The sequence below is a fragment of the Podarcis melisellensis genome, assembly GCF_964234715.1.
Source record: "Podarcis melisellensis genome assembly, chromosome: 7".
In the NCBI taxonomy this organism is placed as follows: domain Eukaryota; kingdom Metazoa; phylum Chordata; class Lepidosauria; order Squamata; family Lacertidae; genus Podarcis; species Podarcis melisellensis.
In genome coordinates this window covers 76,244,950-76,267,620 of record NC_138539.1, presented here as the reverse complement: position 1 = coordinate 76,267,620, position 22,671 = coordinate 76,244,950, and the positions used below count along the sequence as shown (strand labels likewise).

Sequence of the window (22,671 nt, the reverse complement as noted above, 5' to 3'; positions counted from 1 at the left end):
GGGGACCTTGGGCTAGTCACACTTCTTTGAAGTCTCTCAGCCCCACTCACCTCACAGAGTGTCTGTTGTGGGGGAGGAAGGGAAAGGAGAATGTTAGCCGCTTTGAGACTCCTTCGGGTAGTGATAAAGTGGGATATCAAATCCAAACTCCTCCTCTTTTTCTTCTTCGTCATCGTCTTCTTCGTCTTTGTCTTCACCACCGGTGAAGCATGTACATTCAATTCTGCGTATGACTGTGTTACTTCAGACATTGTCAATGGTACTTACTTTCAGGTAGCGTGGTTCGGAAACATTTACATCCATTGCTGAAAGCCATCTTTCAGTTTGCCATTTCCCATCAGCACAGATTGGATATGTTCTCTCTGGTTTGACTTGCACTGAGAAATCTTTATTTACAAAACTCGGTTAATGCATACAGATGGAAGCCGAGTTGACTGACAAAGCCAACTCAAGTTGGATTTATGCTGTTACGGTAGGCAAATGGCCAGAACCTCTTGCCTCTCCGATGGAAGGCAATTAATTTATCCAGTCTGCAATATTCACATTGCTTAATGCTAGCATGAAAGAACAGGGAGTTGGATTCTGTTTCCCCTCACAACAAATTCTTCCGTTCATTTCTTTCAGCACCTTTTTCTATAGATGGGTTCTATCTTGAACAACTTGGAACTACCGTGTTTTGTACACACTTCAGAATGACGACAAAAATAGGCAGCAGGGCTCTCAAACTTTTTTGAACCGGGGGCACATTTCAAATTTTGAGAGAGTGCTGGGGACACCTGTCACAAAATGGCTGCCATGCAGCGACATAAAACAAAATGAAGCGTGTCATAACATCACCATCTCATTTCACAGAAATTGCTTAGAAAGTACCTGCACATTTTGCCCCGTAAATTTCTAGGAGGGCTAGAGACTAGAAATTTATATATATATATATAAATATATATATATATATATATATATATATATATATATATATATATATGAGACACTTATATATATATAAGTATATTATATATATATATACTGAGAGACTTCATTCATATATATATATATATATATATATATATATATATGCTTTCGTAGATTTTCACGGGTACAGGAATGCAGGTTTTGGTGTCCTCGGGTGTCTTCCCGTGTAAAAGTTGGGGTGTCTAGGCGACGTTTCGACGAGGTCTCACTCGTCATCTTCAGGCTGGTGCTTTCGGCTTCTTGTTACTGGAACAGAGCCGAAAGCACCAGCCTGAAGATGACGAGTGAGACCTCGTCGAAACGTCGCCTAGACACCCCAACTTTTACACGGGAAGACACCCGAGGACACCAAAACCTGCATATATATATATATATATATATATATATTTGCTTTCGTAGATTTTCACGGGTACAGGAATGCAGGTTTTGGTGTCCTCGGGTGTCTTCCCGTGTAAAAGTTGGGGTGTCTAGGCGACGTTTCGACGAGGTCTCACTCGTCATCTTCAGGCTGGTGCTTTCGGCTTCTTGTTACTGGAACAGAGCAGGATCTCAGTGTTTGAGTTCCTATAAATACTGTTGAGGGGGTGTGGTGTATAGCCTCCAATGTTCTGGGCAGAGAGGAAGTTCCCAGGCTAGTGTGCCTTTTCTTCTTTTGTTCCTTAATTACTTGAGGGATATCTTGAGTGATTTCTTGAGTGATATCCTGAGTACCACTTAGGTGGGTCATTAGGTGTGGATTAGTTGCTAAAGTCTTTGTGTCTTGACCTCTTGAACTTTGTGAAGAGTTTTTCTGAGAAGATGGCTGTACTGCACTTAGTTGTGCTCTGGCTTGGCTTCGTGTATAGGGGCGAGCTGTGGTTTTGTGGCCTGTGTCAGCCAGATCTGTGTAGGGATTGCAGGGGGGTGCAGCATCCGGAGGTGCCACCATGGTTTGGCTACTGGATGGTGTCTGTAATTTATCTGTGGAGAGGGTCTGGGTTTGGGTCTGGTGTGGTTGATTGGTGATAGCGTTCTGTGTGCCTCTGGATCTGGTGTCAGTTTTTGTGGGGAGGGCTAATTTCCAGATGTCTGGCAAGCGGGATGTGTCGTCACGCTTGTTCATGTTGTGAGGGTGTTTCTCTATCTCGATGGCTTCCATGATTATTCTCTTGTGGTGATGTTCCATGTTAAAGAGCAATTTGGAATCTGCAAAATTAATTTCGTGTCCTGTTTCTTTCATGTGTTGGAAAAGCGAGGAAGTTTTTTCTTCTTTTTTGACGGCATTCTTGTGTTCTGCGATACGTGCATTTATTCGTCTGTTTGTTTGTCCAATGTACGTGGCTGGGCAGACTTTGCAGGGTATTTCATAGACCCCTTGGTTTTCCAACTGGATTTTATCCTTGGGGTTTCTGAGGATATTGGCTATTTTTTGGTTGGTGCAAAAGGCTGTTTTGATATTGTGTTTATGGAGGATTTTGCTAATTTTATCTGTAGTGCCCTTGATATAAGGAAGGAGGGCCATGCCATTGTTTTCTTCTGTGTCTTGGTTTTTGGGGGGTGTTTCTTTTTGGATTAGCTTCGTAACCCTGTTTTGCTGGTATCCATTGGCAATTAACACATTTGAGAGATTCTGTAACTCAGTTGTCAAGTGGTCTTTGTCAGCCAGGCGTTTGGTTCTGGAGATGAGAGTCTTGGCTACGGAGTTTATTTGTGCAGGGTGGTGGTGTGATTGTGCATGTAAGTAGCGGTTGGTGTGTGTTTTTTTCCGGTAGATAGTGTGTCCTAGGGAGCCATCAGGTTTTTTGTAGATTAGGACGTCAAGGAAGGGAAGTTGGTTGTTGGCTTCTATTTCCATAGTGAATTGTATTTTGGGGTGTAGGCTGTTGAGATGTGTGAGGAAGCTATCCAGTTTTTCCTTCCCGTGTGGCCAAATTACAAAGGTGTCGTCAACATATCTGAGCCAAAGTTTGGGTTTGTGTTCTGACTTGTCTAAAGCATTGGTTTCAAAGTGTTCCATGTACAGGTTTGCGATGACCGGTGAGAGGGGTGATCCCATAGGTGCTCCTTCTATCTGTTTGTATCTTTGTCCATTGTGGATGAAGTACGTGTTGGTTAGGCAGTGGTTGGTCAGGTCCAAGATGTATTCGGGGGGATTGTATTTGTTTTGAATGGCTGTCAAGGCTTCATTAATGGGCACTTGTGTGAAGAGAGATACAACATCGAAGCTCACAAGTAGGTCATTAGGATGTAGGTTTTGCTTCTTTATTGTTTCTATGAACTGGAAGGAGTTTGGAACGTGTGAAGAGATGGATTCTGCATAGGGCTGAAGTTGCTTGGCGAGAAATTTAGCGAGATTTTGTAGAGGTGAGCCTATGGAGCTGACTATTGGTCTGAGTGGTGTTCCTTCTTTGTGTATCTTGGGGAGGCCGTAGAGTTTGGGGCATCTGGATGATTTTTCTCTGGGGATGATTCTTAGCTGGATTTCTTCACTGATAGGAGAGGCTTTTATTTTGGATTTGGTGGTTTTTTCCAGATAGGTGGTGGGATCTGTTTTTATAGGTTGGTAGGTAGGATCTTGGAGTAGGTTTGATAGTTTTGCTTGGTAGTCCGATGTGTTCATCACAACAGTGGCATTACCTTTGTCTGCTGGGAGAATGATTATGTTGTTGTCTTTCCTCAGGTTGGTGAGTGCTTTCTGTTCTTCTTTGTGTAAATTGCTTCTGGGTGGTTTGCTGGAGCAGAGGATGTTGGTGACTTCAAGTCTGATTTTATTGGCTTCATCTGGGTTGATTTTGGTTAGGCTAGCTTCGACTCCGCATATGATGTTTTCCGTGGGGATGCGTCTCGGGGCGACTGCAAAGTTGAAACCTTTGGAGAGTACTTTGGTTTCAGTTGTGGTGAGGATCCTGTCTGATATGTTATGTACTGTTTGTTTCATGGGTTGTTGTGGAGGGTGGCTGGGCTTCTGGCGTTTCTCTAGTTTGTGGAGTTTGTTGGTGTGTGTGTCTGTCTTATGTGAGGTCTCCGTTTCAGCTCTCCAGACGGCTAGTTGTTTGCATTTGTCCCAGAGTGCAGGGTGGATTTTGTTACAGAGTTTGAGGTGAAGAGTGAGCAGATCTTTGTTGGTTTGGTTTAGTAGGTATCTTTTCTTGTGTAGTTCGTTTCTGATTAGGGATAGTTCAGTTCGTTTCAGGATCCTTTCGGTAGCTGGGGTTTTAGAATGGAATTTAAGTTGGAAGCATGTGGGAATTAAGTTGTTGTCTCGGCAGTTGCGTAGGAACAAGAGATCACATAAGATGGTGGCTCTTCGGACTTCTAGTTTCTCGTAGGTTCTTGTCAGCTGGAAGGTTTCCTCCCCGTAGAGGTGAGATATTTGCTTTCGTAGATTTTCACGGGTACAGGAATGCAGGTTTTGGTGTCCTCGGGTGTCTTCCCGTGTAAAAGTTGGGGTGTCTAGGCGACGTTTCGACGAGGTCTCACTCGTCATCTTCAGGCTGGTGCTTTCGGCTTCTTGTTACTGGAACAGAGCAGGATCTCAGTGTTTGAGTTCCTATAAATACTGTTGAGGGGGTGTGGTGTATAGCCTCCAATGTTCTGGGCAGAGAGGAAGTTCCCAGGCTAGTGTGCCTTTTCTTCTTTTGTTCCTTAATTACTTGAGGTATATCTTGAGTGATTTCTTGAGTGATATCCTGAGTACCACTTAGGTGGGTCATTAGGTGTGGATTAGTTGCTAAAGTCTTTGTGTCTTGACCTCTTGAACTTTGTGAAGAGTTTTTCTGAGAAGATGGCTGTACTGCACTTAGTTGTGCTCTGGCTTGGCTTCGTGTATAGGGGCGAGCTGTGGTTTTGTGGCCTGTGTCAGCCAGATCTGTGTAGGGATTGCAGGGGGGTGCAGCATCCGGAGGTGCCACCATGGTTTGGCTACTGGATGGTGTCTGTAATTTATCTGTGGAGAGGGTCTGGGTTTGGGTCTGGTGTGGTTGATTGGTGATAGCGTTCTGTGTGCCTCTGGATCTGGTGTCAGTTTTTGTGGGGAGGGCTAATTTCCAGATGTCTGGCAAGCGGGATGTGTCGTCACGCTTGTTCATGTTGTGAGGGTGTTTCTCTATCTCGATGGCTTCCATGATTATTCTCTTGTGGTGATGTTCCATGTTAAAGAGCAATTTGGAATCTGCAAAATTAATTTCGTGTCCTGTTTCTTTCATGTGTTGGAAAAGCGAGGAAGTTTTTTCTTCTTTTTTGACGGCATTCTTGTGTTCTGCGATACGTGCATTTATTCGTCTGTTTGTTTGTCCAATGTACGTGGCTGGGCAGACTTTGCAGGGTATTTCATAGACCCCTTGGTTTTCCAACTGGATTTTATCCTTGGGGTTTCTGAGGATATTGGCTATTTTTTGGTTGGTGCAAAAGGCTGTTTTGATATTGTGTTTATGGAGGATTTTGCTAATTTTATCTGTAGTGCCCTTGATATAAGGAAGGAGGGCCATGCCATTGTTTTCTTCTGTGTCTTGGTTTTTGGGGGGTGTTTCTTTTTGGATTAGCTTCGTAACCCTGTTTTGCTGGTATCCATTGGCAATTAACACATTTGAGAGATTCTGTAACTCAGTTGTCAAGTGGTCTTTGTCAGCCAGGCGTTTGGTTCTGGAGATGAGAGTCTTGGCTACGGAGTTTATTTGTGCAGGGTGGTGGTGTGATTGTGCATGTAAGTAGCGGTTGGTGTGTGTTTTTTTCCGGTAGATAGTGTGTCCTAGGGAGCCATCAGGTTTTTTGTAGATTAGGACGTCAAGGAAGGGAAGTTGGTTGTTGGCTTCTATTTCCATAGTGAATTGTATTTTGGGGTGTAGGCTGTTGAGATGTGTGAGGAAGCTATCCAGTTTTTCCTTCCCGTGTGGCCAAATTACAAAGGTGTCGTCAACATATCTGAGCCAAAGTTTGGGTTTGTGTTCTGACTTGTCTAAAGCATTGGTTTCAAAGTGTTCCATGTACAGGTTTGCGATGACCGGTGAGAGGGGTGATCCCATAGGTGCTCCTTCTATCTGTTTGTATCTTTGTCCATTGTGAATGAAGTACGTGTTGGTTAGGCAGTGGTTGGTCAGGTCCAAGATGTATTCGGGGGGATTGTATTTGTTTTGAATGGCTGTCAAGGCTTCATTAATGGGCACTTGTGTGAAGAGAGATACAACATCGAAGCTCACAAGTAGGTCATTAGGATGTAGGTTTTGCTTCTTTATTGTTTCTATGAACTGGAAGGAGTTTGGAACGTGTGAAGAGATGGATTCTGCATAGGGCTGAAGTTGCTTGGCGAGAAATTTAGCGAGATTTTGTAGAGGTGAGCCTATGGAGCTGACTATTGGTCTGAGTGGTGTTCCTTCTTTGTGTATCTTGGGGAGGCCGTAGAGTTTGGGGCATCTGGATGATTTTTCTCTGGGGATGATTCTTAGCTGGATTTCTTCACTGATAGGAGAGGCTTTTATTTTGGATTTGGTGGTTTTTTCCAGATAGGTGGTGGGATCTGTTTTTATAGGTTGGTAGGTAGGATCTTGGAGTAGGTTTGATAGTTTTGCTTGGTAGTCCGATGTGTTCATCACAACAGTGGCATTACCTTTGTCTGCTGGGAGAATGATTATGTTGTTGTCTTTCCTCAGGTTGGTGAGTGCTTTCTGTTCTTCTTTGTGTAAATTGCTTCTGGGTGGTTTGCTGGAGCAGAGGATGTTGGTGACTTCAAGTCTGATTTTATTGGCTTCATCTGGGTTGATTTTGGTTAGGCTAGCTTCGACTCCGCATATGATGTTTTCCGTGGGGATGCGTCTCGGGGCGACTGCAAAGTTGAAACCTTTGGAGAGTACTTTGGTTTCAGTTGTGGTGAGGATCCTGTCTGATATGTTATGTACTGTTTGTTTCATGGGTTGTTGTGGAGGGTGGCTGGGCTTCTGGCGTTTCTCTAGTTTGTGGAGTTTGTTGGTGTGTGTGTCTGTCTTATGTGAGGTCTCCGTTTCAGCTCTCCAGACGGCTAGTTGTTTGCATTTGTCCCAGAGTGCAGGGTGGATTTTGTTACAGAGTTTGAGGTGAAGAGTGAGCAGATCTTTGTTGGTTTGGTTTAGTAGGTATCTTTTCTTGTGTAGTTCGTTTCTGATTAGGGATAGTTCAGTTCGTTTCAGGATCCTTTCGGTAGCTGGGGTTTTAGAATGGAATTTAAGTTGGAAGCATGTGGGAATTATCTACCGGAAAAAAACACACACCAACCGCTACTTACATGCACAATCACACCACCACCCTGCACAAATAAACTCCGTAGCCAAGACTCTCATCTCCAGAACCAAACGCCTGGCTGACAAAGACCACTTGACAACTGAGTTACAGAATCTCTCAAATGTGTTAATTGCCAATGGATACCAGCAAAACAGGGTTACGAAGCTAATCCAAAAAGAAACACCCCCCAAAAACCAAGACACAGAAGAAAACAATGGCATGGCCCTCCTTCCTTATATCAAGGGCACTACAGATAAAATTAGCAAAATCCTCCATAAACACAATATCAAAACAGCCTTTTGCACCAACCAAAAAATAGCCAATATCCTCAGAAACCCCAAGGATAAAATCCAGTTGGAAAACCAAGGGGTCTATGAAATACCCTGCAAAGTCTGCCCAGCCACGTACATTGGACAAACAAACAGACGAATAAATGCACGTATCGCAGAACACAAGAATGCCGTCAAAAAAGAAGAAAAAACTTCCTCGCTTTTCCAACACATGAAAGAAACAGGACACGAAATTAATTTTGCAGATTCCAAATTGCTCTTTAACATGGAACATCACCACAAGAGAATAATCATGGAAGCCATCGAGATAGAGAAACACCCTCACAACATGAACAAGCGTGACGACACATCCCGCTTGCCAGACATCTGGAAATTAGCCCTCCCCACAAAAACTGACACCAGATCCAGAGGCACACAGAACGCTATCACCAATCAACCACACCAGACCCAAACCCAGACCCTCTCCACAGATAAATTACAGACACCATCCAGTAGCCAAACCATGGTGGCACCTCCGGATGCTGCACCCCCCTGCAATCCCTACACAGATCTGGCTGACACAGGCCACAAAACCACAGCTCGCCCCTATACATGAAGCCAAGCCAGAGCACAACTAAGTGCAGTACAGCCATCTTCTCAGAAAAACTCTTCACAAAGTTCAAGAGGTCAAGACACAAAGACTTTAGCAACTAATCCACACCTAATGACCCACCTAAGTGGTACTCAGGATATCACTCAAGAAATCACTCAAGATATCCCTCAAGTAATTAAGGAACAAAAGAAGAAAAGGCACACTAGCCTGGGAACTTCCTCTCTGCCCAGAACATTGGAGGCTATACACCACACCCCCTCAACAGTATTTATAGGAACTCAAACACTGAGATCCTGCTCTGTTCCAGTAACAAGAAGCCGAAAGCACCAGCCTGAAGATGACGAGTGAGACCTCGTCGAAACGTCGCCTAGACACCCCAACTTTTACACGGGAAGACACCCGAGGACACCAAAACCTGCATTCCTGTACCCGTGAAAATCTACGAAAGCAAATATCTCACCTCTACGGGGAGGAAACCTTCCAGCTGACAAGAACCTACGAGAAACTAGAAGTCCGAAGAGCCACCATCTTATGTGATCTCTTGTTCCTACGCAACTGCCGAGACAACAACTTAATTCCCACATGCTTCCAACTTAAATTCCATTCTAAAACCCCAGCTACCGAAAGGATCCTGAAACGAACTGAACTATCCCTAATCAGAAACGAACTACACAAGAAAAGATACCTACTAAACCAAACCAACAAAGATCTGCTCACTCTTCACCTCAAACTCTGTAACAAAATCCACCCTGCACTCTGGGACAAATGCAAACAACTAGCCGTCTGGAGAGCTGAAACGGAGACCTCACATAAGACAGACACACACACCAACAAACTCCACAAACTAGAGAAACGCCAGAAGCCCAGCCACCCTCCACAACAACCCATGAAACAAACAGTACATAACATATCAGACAGGATCCTCACCACAACTGAAACCAAAGTACTCTCCAAAGGTTTCAACTTTGCAGTCGCCCCGAGACGCATCCCCACGGAAAACATCATATGCGGAGTCGAAGCTAGCCTAACCAAAATCAACCCAGATGAAGCCAATAAAATCAGACTTGAAGTCACCAACATCCTCTGCTCCAGCAAACCACCCAGAAGCAATTTACACAAAGAAGAACAGAAAGCACTCACCAACCTGAGGAAAGACAACAACATAATCATTCTCCCAGCAGACAAAGGTAATGCCACTGTTGTGATGAACACATCGGACTACCAAGCAAAACTATCAAACCTACTCCAAGATCCTACCTACCAACCTATAAAAACAGATCCCACCACCTATCTGGAAAAAACCACCAAATCCAAAATAAAAGCCTCTCCTATCAGTGAAGAAATCCAGCTAAGAATCATCCCCAGAGAAAAATCATCCAGATGCCCCAAACTCTACGGCCTCCCCAAGATACACAAAGAAGGAACACCACTCAGACCAATAGTCAGCTCCATAGGCTCACCTCTACAAAATCTCGCTAAATTTCTCGCCAAGCAACTTCAGCCCTATGCAGAATCCATCTCTTCACACGTTCCAAACTCCTTCCAGTTCATAGAAACAATAAAGAAGCAAAACCTACATCCTAATGACCTACTTGTGAGCTTCGATGTTGTATCTCTCTTCACACAAGTGCCCATTAATGAAGCCTTGACAGCCATTCAAAACAAATACAATCCCCCCGAATACATCTTGGACCTGACCAACCACTGCCTAACCAACACGTACTTCATCCACAATGGACAAAGATACAAACAGATAGAAGGAGCACCTATGGGATCACCCCTCTCACCGGTCATCGCAAACCTGTACATGGAACACTTTGAAACCAATGCTTTAGACAAGTCAGAACACAAACCCAAACTTTGGCTCAGATATGTTGACGACACCTTTGTAATTTGGCCACACGGGAAGGAAAAACTGGATAGCTTCCTCACACATCTCAACAGCCTACACCCCAAAATACAATTCACTATGGAAATAGAAGCCAACAACCAACTTCCCTTCCTTGACGTCCTAATCTACAAAAAACCTGATGGCTCCCTAGGACACACTATCTACCGGAAAAAAAAACACACCAACCGCTACTTACATGCACAATCACACCACCACCCTGCACAAATAAACTCCGTAGCCAAGACTCTCATCTCCAGAACCAAACGCCTGGCTGACAAAGACCACTTGACAACTGAGTTACAGAATCTCTCAAATGTGTTAATTGCCAATGGATACCAGCAAAACAGGGTTACGAAGCTAATCCAAAAAGAAACACCCCCCAAAAACCAAGACACAGAAGAAAACAATGGCATGGCCCTCCTTCCTTATATCAAGGGCACTACAGATAAAATTAGCAAAATCCTCCATAAACACAATATCAAAACAGCCTTTTGCACCAACCAAAAAATAGCCAATATCCTCAGAAACCCCAAGGATAAAATCCAGTTGGAAAACCAAGGGGTCTATGAAATACCCTGCAAAGTCTGCCCAGCCACGTACATTGGACAAACAAACAGACGAATAAATGCACGTATCGCAGAACACAAGAATGCCGTCAAAAAAGAAGAAAAAACTTCCTCGCTTTTCCAACACATGAAAGAAACAGGACACGAAATTAATTTTGCAGATTCCAAATTGCTCTTTAACATGGAACATCACCACAAGAGAATAATCATGGAAGCCATCGAGATAGAGAAACACCCTCACAACATGAACAAGCGTGACGACACATCCCGCTTGCCAGACATCTGGAAATTAGCCCTCCCCACAAAAACTGACACCAGATCCAGAGGCACACAGAACGCTATCACCAATCAACCACACCAGACCCAAACCCAGACCCTCTCCACAGATAAATTACAGACACCATCCAGTAGCCAAACCATGGTGGCACCTCCGGATGCTGCACCCCCCTGCAATCCCTACACAGATCTGGCTGACACAGGCCACAAAACCACAGCTCGCCCCTATACACGAAGCCAAGCCAGAGCACAACTAAGTGCAGTACAGCCATCTTCTCAGAAAAACTCTTCACAAAGTTCAAGAGGTCAAGACACAAAGACTTTAGCAACTAATCCACACCTAATGACCCACCTAAGTGGTACTCAGGATATCACTCAAGAAATCACTCAAGATATCCCTCAAGTAATTAAGGAACAAAAGAAGAAAAGGCACACTAGCCTGGGAACTTCCTCTCTGCCCAGAACATTGGAGGCTATACACCACACCCCCTCAACAGTATTTATAGGAACTCAAACACTGAGATCCTGCTCTGTTCCAGTAACAAGAAGCCGAAAGCACCAGCCTGAAGATGACGAGTGAGACCTTGTCGAAACGTCGCCTAGACACCCCAACTTTTACACGGGAAGACACCCGAGGACACCAAAACCTGCATATATATATATATATATATATATATATATATATATATATATATATATATATGCTCAGACACTGGGAACCTCCTCAGGGGCACCAATGAAAGCCATTGCTAGGTTGGTGAAACGGTCAAGAATTTTGGAGGACAAAGTTTACTTCTAGACAAAAAAAGGGTGTAATGACTTGGAGATGAGGAACGAGCTGTTATGTAGGGTCTCTTATGGGGAGTTTTGTTCCAAAATTCAAATCTTCCAAAAGTGTGTAATTACAATCTAGGCCACTCTGCTATGTCTGCAGATTTTTTATTTTTTTTAAAAAAAGTTAAACTCTGCACTGCACCTTAGTGCATCTATCCAGTTACGCTATCTGTGTGTTAAAAAATGATTTAAGGCTATATATGACCTTATGTTCTTTGTGTGTTGATTCTGCAGAATGTCAGTTGTTTAGAAACATTGAGGGTGGCTGCCAAAGAAAAGCCTTTCCTGACAAGGAGATCATGCCCTTTATTAAAAATGTAGCTTTTAATTGTAAAATCACGTGTTTGTGGCTTGCTTTTAATCTAACTTAAGTAGCCTCTCATAAGCATATTATGATTAGCAAGTTGCCCTTTTCTTCCAAAGCTGAGGAAATCCCTTTTCTCATATGTATGATCTTATTTATTTATGCTCCTAATGCCCTGTAGTTCATTTTAGTTTCTATGTTATACACAACCAGCTGTCTTTAAGCTTTTGCTTCTATAAACTATCAACGTTCTTAGTGCCTTTTCTTTTTTAAAAATAATGTTTTTTGTTTTTTATGAAGATTTTCTACTTTTTATAATATGTGAATACCAATATTTTATTTAGACGTATAAAGGGTAAAGGGACCCCTGACCATTAGGTCCAGTTGCAGCCGACTCTGGGGTTCTTTATCTTTCTTTAATGGCCGAGGGAGCTGGCGTACAGCTTCCAGGTCATGTGGCCAGCATGACTAAGCCACTTCTGGCGAACCAGAGCACCGGATGGAAATGCCGTTTACCTTCCTGCCGGAGCGGTACCTATTTATCTACTTGCACTTTGATGTGCTTTCAAACTGCTAGGTTGGCAGGAGCAGGGACCGAGCAACGGGAGCTCACCCTGTCGCAGGGATTCGAACCGCCGACCTTCTGATCAGCAAGCCCTAAGCTCGGTGGTTTAGACCATAGTGCCACCCACGTCCCTCTGCTTTTCCTTAGGGTGTCCCTATTTTCATTGGAGAAATATTGGAGGGTATGGAATTATGCAACCCCTCCCCCCACAAAGTTAAGGAGACAAGTAACTATACAACTGTTAGAAGACATCTGAAGGTTGCCCTGTATTTAAAAAATATTTAATGTGTTATGATTTTTTTATATATGTTGGAAGCTGCCCAGAGTGGCTGGGGCAGCCCACTCAGATTGACAAGGCATAACATGATAAAATTGCTATTATTATTATGGAATAGGCTATTGTAATTGGAGAAATGTTGGAGGGTATGAAATTTATACAAGTACCTGCTGAGAAGATCCATAAAAAGCAGCTATACCAAAAGGAATTACAGTCGTACCTTGGAAGCTGGACGGAATCCATTCGACTCAAAAACCTAATCACGGCTTCTGATTGGCTGCAGAAGCCATGGAAGCTCCGCCAGACGTTCAGGTTCCCAAAGAATGTTCACAAACACAACAATCACTTCCGAGTTTGCGGTGTTCAGGAGTCAAAACATCTGAGTTCCAGGGCATTCGGGATCCAAGGTGCGACTGTATTGTGAAAATAACATCTATTGGGGGTGAGGGGCAATTTTTATCCTCACCCACAGGACGCCATATTACCAAAGTCGGCCCCGGTACTTTTATAGTGATATGTATAAACCATATCTTAAGAAGTAAAAATTCTGTGCTTTGCTCAATGCCAAATTTAAATTCAGCAAATCCACATATATTTCCTTTGCGTATTTTTTTTTCTACTTCTGTTAGTTGTGGGGAGGGTTTCATTAAACCGAAACCATAACCCTGATCATTGGATGTTTCTGTTTGAAGCACACACTGGCTTCTGAGATCTTAAATGTAATTTGCCTACACCCTTTAGAGCATATTCCCACAGCTATAAGATGAGGAAACCTCTTTTTTAAAAAAATGCTGTTCAAATATATCACCATTTGAAATCTGTGGCTTTCTGTGATTGTGAGGAGTTGCCAAATACATAGAGGCTTGAGTGCGGTTAGTGATTTCTCAGATAATAAGAGCTCCACAAATCCAGAACTGGAGAAATCGAAGTCTGCTAATCCTGGGCGTGCTCAGAGAGCTGTAGAGAAATATACCAAGGCAGCAGCAGCGGCAAGCCATTTCTTCCCATGTCTTGTTGGATCCGGATCGAAGAAAGCAGTTTATCCAACCCCTCGTGACCTTGGAAAGGAAATCTCTTGCATTATCAGCCAGGCTCTTAAGAGTTCATTCCAGTTGCTTTTGGCTGCATGCATGGCGACCATCACCTCAGGGACTGGAAGGCTGACTTGGAGAAAGGCCCTTGTTTTTCCAAGGCTTTTATAGAGTTGAAAGGCTGCCTGACAGTAGTCTTTTATGCACACGGCATTGGGAGAAAGTTATATTGCATATTCGACAATATTTTCCGCTCAGGGTGGGGTGGGGGCACTAATGGAAGAGGCAGCTTCGTTGACTGATAATTGCATCCCTCCCCCCCCCCCCCCGCCCCAAACTGGCAGCAGAGAGTAGCACATAGGCCTAGTTAGCTCTTGGCTGGCCAGTGCTGGAAGCTTGAGCGATTGTAGAGAAACAAGCAGTTTTATTCTCTTCAGCCCATAAAACTCCATTGTAATGACTTCAGGGCTGAGTGAAGGTTTCCTTAAAGCCATTGCAGCATCTAGAACACCTTGGAATGTCTCCTGAGTCCAAGAAAAGACTCCATCATGGTTTGGGAGCTAAAGGAGAATGATAGAAGTTTATTTTTCCCGTCATATGGCCTTGTGGCAACTCTGAGAAGGCTTGGCGTTGTGTCCCAAGAGCTCTCAGGAAGTGGCAATGCTCTCCTCAGGAACTCAGACTTTATCTAATAAATGAGAACTCATGAGGTGAGGGAGAGCAGGAAGGCAAGGCAACGCAGAAAGGATTTCTGCCCTGCTTCCCTTCCATATTTCTGTCAAAAGCTCATGTTGTTGTTTAGTCATTTTGTCGTGTCCAACTCTTCGTGACCCCATGGACCAGAGCACGCCAGGCGCTTCTGTCTTCCACTGCCTCCCGCAGTTTGGTCAAACTCATGCTGGTAGCTATGAGAACACTATCCAACCATCTCGTCCTCTGTCGTCCCCTTCTCCTTGTGCCCTCCATCTTTCCCAACATCAAGGTCTTTTCCAGGGAGTCTTATCTTCTCATAGGTGGCCAAAGTATTGGGGCCTCAGCTTCAGGATCTGTCCTTCCAGTGAGCACTCAGGGCTGATTTCCTTAAGAATGGAGAGGTTTGATCTTTTTGCAGTCCATGGGACTCTCAAGAGTCTTCTCCAGCACCACAGTAGCTCATTGATTCCCACTATTTCATATTGCACATTCATGGTTGCCACTGGTTCCCAGTGCTTTGAGACTCCTGGAATAATGTTCATGCAATATGGTATGGCTACTAACTGAGCTTAGAAACGCTCGTGTGGCGAGGTGCGAGATTAACCATCTGAAAAATGGGGTGATTGAATCGCACTGTTGGAGCAAACAAAACTAAGCCCTGCTCCCAGAACAAAAATGTCCCTGATTTTCAAACATTGGCAGGATTTGAGCATGGGTGTCCCAAGCCGAGATGTAGTATACTATTAGACTTTTCTGTCTATTAAATCATGGCTAGTGTGGTATTTTTAAAAAACCCTGCCGAATTCCTTTGCTGCCTGTTTATTTCAGTAATGAAAAAAGCAGTGTGTTCTCTGTCGGCCAAGGTATTTTACTGTTGTGGTTTTCATATAAGATAGGGGTGGTCAGGCAATGTTCCAGGGAATCCTCAGGTACCTCATTGGGCATTTGGTGAGAAGATCAGGAATGAAAAAAACTTGGAGCCAGATTGCCCCTCTGTTGGTAATTTACCTAGTTTTCACTCTCTTACCTTTCCTTAACTCATTCAGCCAGTGGGACAAAAGACTGCTGCTGTGTTCTTGATCCAGCTAGAAAAATTGTGATAGTACAGATCAACAGGCTGAGAGAAGCAGCTGCTTGGGGTGGAAGGAGATCTAGATCAGTCCTTTCTCTCCCTCATGCCCCTTCATGCCAAAAACAGCAGATCAGCTTAGTTGTTTAATTGGACTATTCATGTGTAGCACAGTCACCCTGTTGGATAGTATCTGTTTGATGTATGTCATGGATCATGCTTTATCCCACTCCCCCCTCAGATTTGTACAGCAAGCAGGCTGGACAATGCCATGCCAAACACACTTCTACCTGTTGTGTGTGGTCTAAACCACTGAGCCTCTTGGGCTTGTCGATCAGAAGGTCGGCGGTTCGAATCCCTGCGATGCGTGAGCTCCTGTTGCTCTATCCCAGCCTCTGCCAACCTAGCAGTTTGAAAGCATGCCAGTGCAAGTAGATAAACAGGTACTGCTGCGGCAGGAAGGTAAACAGCATTTCTGTGTGCTCTGGCTTCCGGCACGGTGTCCCGTTGTGGCAGAAGCAGTTTAGTCATGCTGGCCACATGACCTGGAAAGCTGTCTGTGGACAAACGCTGGCTCCCTTGGCCTGAAAGCAAGATGAGCTCCGCAACCCCATAGTCACCTTTGACTGGACTTAACCATCCAGGGGTCCTAAACCTTTTACTTTTTATATTTGTAAGCAATGAAGTTGCAGCCTAATTTGAACCCAGGATGCTCGCCAGAGTCCTTATTTACCTGTCACTTGAGATAAGAGGGCAGCAGGTCAGGTCGCTTGGGCACACAATTTAGGTTCAAACTGATAAGTATTCAGACACCTCAACATGGTTCTAACGTTACCCTTAGAGTTTTGGTGCATGTTGACATTTCAGGCATTCCTTTTATCTTTATGCCACTTTTCCACACACAAACATAAAAATCATGCTCCAAGCAGCTTATAACAAAGAAGACAGGAAGGCATTTCAAACAAACACCACAAAAACAATTCCATAATAACAGAGCAAAACAGTATCAGTTATAATAGCATGCAAAAAGCCACATTTCAGTACAGGGGTTAGCAACCTTTTTCAGCCGTGGGCCGGTCTGCCGTCCCTCAGACCATGTGGTGGGCCGGACTATATTTTGAAAAAGAAAAAGGAAAGTACAAATTTCTATGCCCCACAAATAACCCAGAGATGCATTTTTCTTTGTCTTTTATCTTTTCTTTTATCTTTTCTTTCATTCTTAGTTTCGTGTTTTAATCTGTAAGATTTGGAATTGTTTCTTTCTTGTTTTGGCGTATTGTTATATTTTGTTGTTAATATTAATAAATATTATTCAAAAAAATAAAATAAAAGCACACATTCTACTCATGTAAAAAACAACAACCAGGCAGGCCCCACAAATAACCCAGAGATGCATTTTAAATAAAAGGACACCTTCTACTCATGTAAAAACACGTTGATTGTCGGACCGTCCGCAGGCCGGATTGAGAAGGCAATTGGGCTGCATCTGGCCCACGGGCCTAAGGTTGCCTACCCCTGTTTCAGTGCTATAAAGGCAACAAGCTTACATAGACAGCATCCAAGAGCAAATATAACAAGGGAGCTTCATAGTTTCACCTTGGTCCTAGAAACATCCCTCCCATTGTGTTAAACTTACTTTTTGTGTGTGCCGCATTTGATCTTGACCTCAGCCGTTTAATTTGCTCCTCCACCGGTTCAAAAGAACCCCATTTGAGAGTCTAAACAAGGGTTTTAACTATCCTGTCCTTGCGCTGTTTTTCTAGTGGGAAGGGACTCCTTGTGTGGTCTCTTTCCTTCTGCCACAAATGCAAGTCAGTATCTCTCACAATTGCTCTTTGTGTAAACATGGAGTCCAACATGCACATGCACATATGCAGAAACCAGTTAAATATTTATGCCTGAGAGATGATCTCATAGATTGTCTCTGAACGGAGGAATCCTTCTTTCTGATTTGATATGTGGACAACATCACTCCTTTTGCATTGTTTTAAGAACTGTTTTAAACCTATGATGTAGCTTTTAAAGGACTGTTCCAAAACTCTTTATTATGTCACTTTGGGGCTTGTTTTGCTAAATTTATCTTGTGGTTTCTAATACAGTGGTACCTCGGGTTAAGAACTTAATTTGTTCTGGAGGCCTGTTCTTAACCTGAAACTGTTCTTAACCTGAAGCACAACTTTAGCAAATGGGGCCTCCTGCTGCTGCTGTGTCGCCGCTGCACGATTTCTGTTCTCATCCTGAAGCAAAGTTTTTAACCCGAGGTAATATTTCTGGGTTAGCGGAGTCTGTAACCTGAAGCGTATGTAACCTGAAGTGTATGTAACCTGAGGTACCACTGTATCAGAATATGTTATTAACAGCAGTGTTGCAAATGCATTTTCACAAGTTACTTGTTCCCAAAATGTTTTCCTAAACTGCTTGCCCATACATAGTTGTTTGTGGTATATTGATGGTTGGAAAAGGAGAACATAGCAGCCCTCATTCAAGTGACAAAGTTGTAGTCCTATCTAGCCACCTGGAGTTCCTTCTCACTTGTTCCAACTGTCTCGGGTAAACGGCTATTTGCAACTTGACTGTGAGATTGTCCGGCTTCACAAGTTGTCTTATTTTATTCTGACTCTCTACCCTGTCATGGCCAAATTCTGTGTTTGAGAACGTAAAAGGGCTAATAAAATCTTTGTGAGAATTCAACTCCCCTTCCCTGCTTTCTCTCTGATGATATAGGCACATTTTATGTGCAGCAAGATTGCTCTGTTTGATGTAATAACTAGTACAGTAATGGATCAACTTGATGAGAGATCACCAGCTCAACCATGTCTGAGGCTTGATAGAAAAGCCCAGAAACTAACTTGGCCCTATACTTGTTTTCATTTATATCTAAATGCATGTTGTGTGTTTTCATCATCATCATCATCATCATCATAGAATCATAGAACTGTAGATTTGGAAGAGACCACAAGGATCATCGAGTCCAACCCGCTGCAATGCAGGAATCATTTGCCCAACGAAGGGCTTGATTAAAAGTCATGTTCTACCAACTAAGCAGACTCCAATATTTTGGCCACCTCATGAGAAGAGAAGACTCCCTGGAAAAGACCCTGATGTTGGGGAAGATGGAGGGCACAAGGAGAAGGGGACGACAGAGGACGAGATGATTGGATAGTGTTCTCGAAGCTACCAGCATGAGTTTGACCAAACTGCGGCAGGCAGTGGAAGACAGGAGTGCCTGGTGTGCTCTGGCCCCTGGGGTCACGAAGAGTCGGACACGACTAAATGACTAAACAACAACTAAGCTATCTCAGATGGGCCTTTGGCTTGATCCAGCAGCCTCTTCTTACGTTCTTAGCTCTCTTTTTTTAATTTCACAGGATATGTGGAGACGACAAGGGACGCTAGTGGATTTCATCTAACAGCTTTTGTTGCTGCTTGTCTAGTTTTTTTTCTCGTAATGGGTTTTAATATTGGCTTTAGAATACTTATTTAGAATAGCCAATTCCAATGGGATTATTATTATTGCATTCTTTGAAGTGTTTTTCTCTATCCTTATGCTGGCTATTTGCAGTAATAAACACTGACTGACTTTACTCTATCATGTATCACGAAATACTTCTGAATTCTGCTTTAAAGTGGCTTGACATGCTATTCAGAGCACTTTGGGACACATGGGACGAGGTGTGTTTGAACGCTTGGGTCAAGGCCACTGGGGTGATTGTCTGCTTTTGTACATTTGCAGAATTCACCCAACCATTTAATTTAGGAACCTCAACCTGGGCTGAAAACTATAACCACATACATAAGGTGTTGCTTGGAAATAACAACAACTGTTTTCTAACGCTCCTGATTTTCCTTTGTAGGTAAAGGCAGCTCAAGCCTCTCATCCGACGTGAGTTCAAGTACAGATCACACTCCAACCAAAACTCAAAAGAATGCCGCCACCAGTGAAGGTATGCCAATGGTATTCCTTGTCTCTGTTTTACTGTCCAACTTTTTTTGGGGGGGGGGTAGATTTCCCCCTTTTGATCTTCAGCTAAAAGCAAAAGAGCAAAAACCAACAAACAACTGAAAAGCAGCATTAATTCTCCAGCCCATCTTTACTTTCACATTTTGTCTCTTAATGTGTGACAGTTGGGGGAAAAACCCATATCTTTAAGAGACATTGCAAAAAGAAGTACCGTATTTTTCGCTCTATAAGGCTCACCTTTTCCCTTCTAAAAAGTAAGGGGAAATGTGTGTGCGTCTTATGGAGTGAATGCTGGCTGCGCTGCTATCTCTGAAGCCAGAACAGCAAGAGGGATTGTTGCGCAGTCTCCAGAATAATATGATATTGCATAAAATGGGAACCCAGTTTAGTCCACCCTACAAGAGATTCAAAGAAACTATATTCAAGAGTAGCCCAGTTGGGATTCCTGCTAGCTCTCCAATCGTTAGTCTTACTCAGCAGGTAGGCCTGGTGATATACTTCCAGATTTGGGAGACCAAAGCCACCTTCCACAAAGGGAGGAGACTTGAGTGCAAAAATAAAATAAAAATCCAAGATGGAGGTGATCTCACGTGGCAATTTGCACGCGGGGGCCTTTGAAACCTCCCATGCTTTCTCGGGAAGGAAGCGTCTCCGAGGTCGGTGGGGTTTACTCCCGAGTAAGGGTGTACAGAATAAGGAAGAAGGAAGCCGGGCAGGGACTCAAAGGGGGTGAGGTGTAGGTGAGGGAATTAAGAGCGACATGGTGGGCGACACTGGGGCGTGAGGGATGGGTGTCCTCTCTGGAGGGTAGTTTCCCATCATAAAGAGTATCTGAGGGGTGGCTCAACAGGAATTCAGCCAGCCGACTTCCTTTGGGACTGATAGGGGCGCATGTAAACACGCTTGTGCAGGTTGCACTTTGCAAGAAACAGGTGCTTAATTGTTGGCAGGCGGGAGGGTGACACTTCTCGGGTCATGTGGTTTGTGTTTCCCCTTTTATCTTGTGAATGTAGATGTTTACATGCGGAATAAGTATCGGAAGGGAGGAGGGTTATTGGTTTGTTCTTGCTTTCATTCTGTATTTTGTGTTTTTCATCTTGTATTTTTATGCTGTGAGCTGCCCTGAGACCTGGACATGAAGGGCGGTGTGCAGATTCAATTAATGAATAAATAGAAGGGGCTTAAGAGAGAAAGGAACTGAATGGAGGGAAAAAGCACTGAGTTATCCCATAAAATTATATATCAATGGAAAGATAATTTAATGAAGAATGTAATTGTGGTGTTTGCCTCCTAGGATGGGTCAAAAGGAAAGGGTTCAAATGGGTGTGATGTGATTGGCCAGTGAGAATGCAAGGGGGGAGTAAAAGATAGAGTGGGAGGTTTTGGAAGTCAGTTGAGGTTTGGGAGTTGAGGTTTGGGAGGTGAAGAAGGAAGAAGGAGGATTAGGTGTGGGTTGGTAGAGTTGTATTGTGAGAGAGTGAGAGGAATTGTTAGGTGGAGTCAGATAGATAGTTGGGGATAATCAGTTTGGAGTTGTTAGGAACTAAGATTAAGAAACTGACAAGAGAAAAATAAACTGAAACCATATGCTTGTTCCTGCATTTAAAAATAAACTTGATTATTTGTTAATGTTAACAACTGTCTGGACTCCGTGTGTCCCCGTGAGAAGCCGGGTGGTGGCAGCGAAGAAAGCAATCACAGTGGTGGCACAGGGTCGATAGACCGTCAAACGTCCGGGGGCCCTGTGTGATCGCCACAGTAATGCAATAACTTTCATGAAGGATTATTTATTACAACAGCAGTCATAAAGAAGACATGTGAAAGACACAGAAAAAAATGAGATATACGGGTGAAATTGCCGTGTTAGCGCTTTGCGATAAATAAGTGGGTTTTGGGTTGCACTCGGTCTCTAAAAGGTTCACTACCACTGGCATAGTGCACTGTCCTTGCTGGGTCTTCCATTTAATACAACGAAGGCTGGACTTTTATTTCCAAAGGTGGTAATGGAATTACTCTGGAAGTTGATCTGCTACACTTGAATGTCGTGTTTTCCTGGTGCTTAGAAGTCTGTGCCAAGCAAGCGATAAAGTACATAAAATGAGGCTTCTGGTTCATTTGAAAGTTTGATGAATCTCACCTGGAGTTAGGAGGAAATGTGTCCTTTTTGGAATGTGGATGTTTTGGTGAAAATGTGTGGTAGATGTAAAGGTCGATATCTATCTTCAAGCACAATTAGAAATATAACCACTTTATGAAGATGCTTTTTACAGGAGCAGTAAGTAAACAAACAAACAAACAAACCTCTGTGTTGCAATATATGAGTCGGCATTATCAAAAGCAACACAATGGCCAGAAACAATAACAATGTGAAAAACTTTATGGAATAATTCTAAACATCAAAACTAACAAACTGAAGTCTCTGAAAGTCCTTAAATGAATCACGGTGCCTTAAATGAATCACGGCGGAGAGTAAGTTGTGAAGCTTTGTATAATCAGCAAATGTCCAATTCTGATGTCCAACTCTGAACTCTGCTGAACAATGTTTCCGGATAACAACTGTTTCGTTGAATTCTTCATCAGCCAATTAGTTCAACACCAATCTTTTTTCGAATGGATGTAATGAAAAATACTCTGGAACAGTGCTCATGCAATTATGTAGTCTAACTGGGGTCGAGAGGCAGTGATGTTGGGCAGAATGGACTCACTGGCAGGAATGCCAAACTGGTGCGTTCTTGCCCCCTTGTCTTCACCATTATGCTACGCCATGCAAGCTCTTCTTGCTTATACGGGTATACATAGACGTGCTATGGCCATAGCGATTTAGCTCCAATCCAAAGCTCATGTGCTCTGATAACATGCATGAAGTTCTGGTTGTGAAGCTGTTCCACATTCCAGAAGGATGTTAAGCCTAGTTCCACAGGCCAGTGTTTCCCAAACTTTGGTCTCCAGCTGGACTACAACTCCCATCATCCCTAGCTAGCAAGACCAGTGGACAGGGATGATGGGAATTGTAGTCCAAAAGCAGCTGGAGATCCAAGTTTGGGAAACAGTGCCGTAGACTTTCAGCCAGCTTGGCTTCTCATCTTCTACATAGAAATGTAGGAAGCCAACTTGATTCTGAGCCA

At 43.5% G+C, this 22,671-nt stretch overlaps 1 protein-coding gene across 3 annotated transcripts in view; it reads left to right on the top strand.

Moving 5' to 3' along the window:
• The window catches only part of FBXL7 (F-box and leucine rich repeat protein 7), a 215,525-nt gene that overhangs the window by 73,491 nt on the left and 119,363 nt on the right, over positions 1 to 22,671 (top strand). For all 3 annotated transcript variants that reach the window (XM_081919120.1, XM_081919118.1, XM_081919119.1), the window contains one exon: positions 19,440 to 19,529. Coding sequence is in view for 1 of the 3 variants with exons in the window: in XM_081919119.1 (XP_081775245.1) it covers positions 19,440 to 19,529 (90 nt within the window). In the remaining 2 variants the exon portion in view is untranslated. The remainder of the gene's footprint in view (positions 1 to 19,439; positions 19,530 to 22,671) is intronic.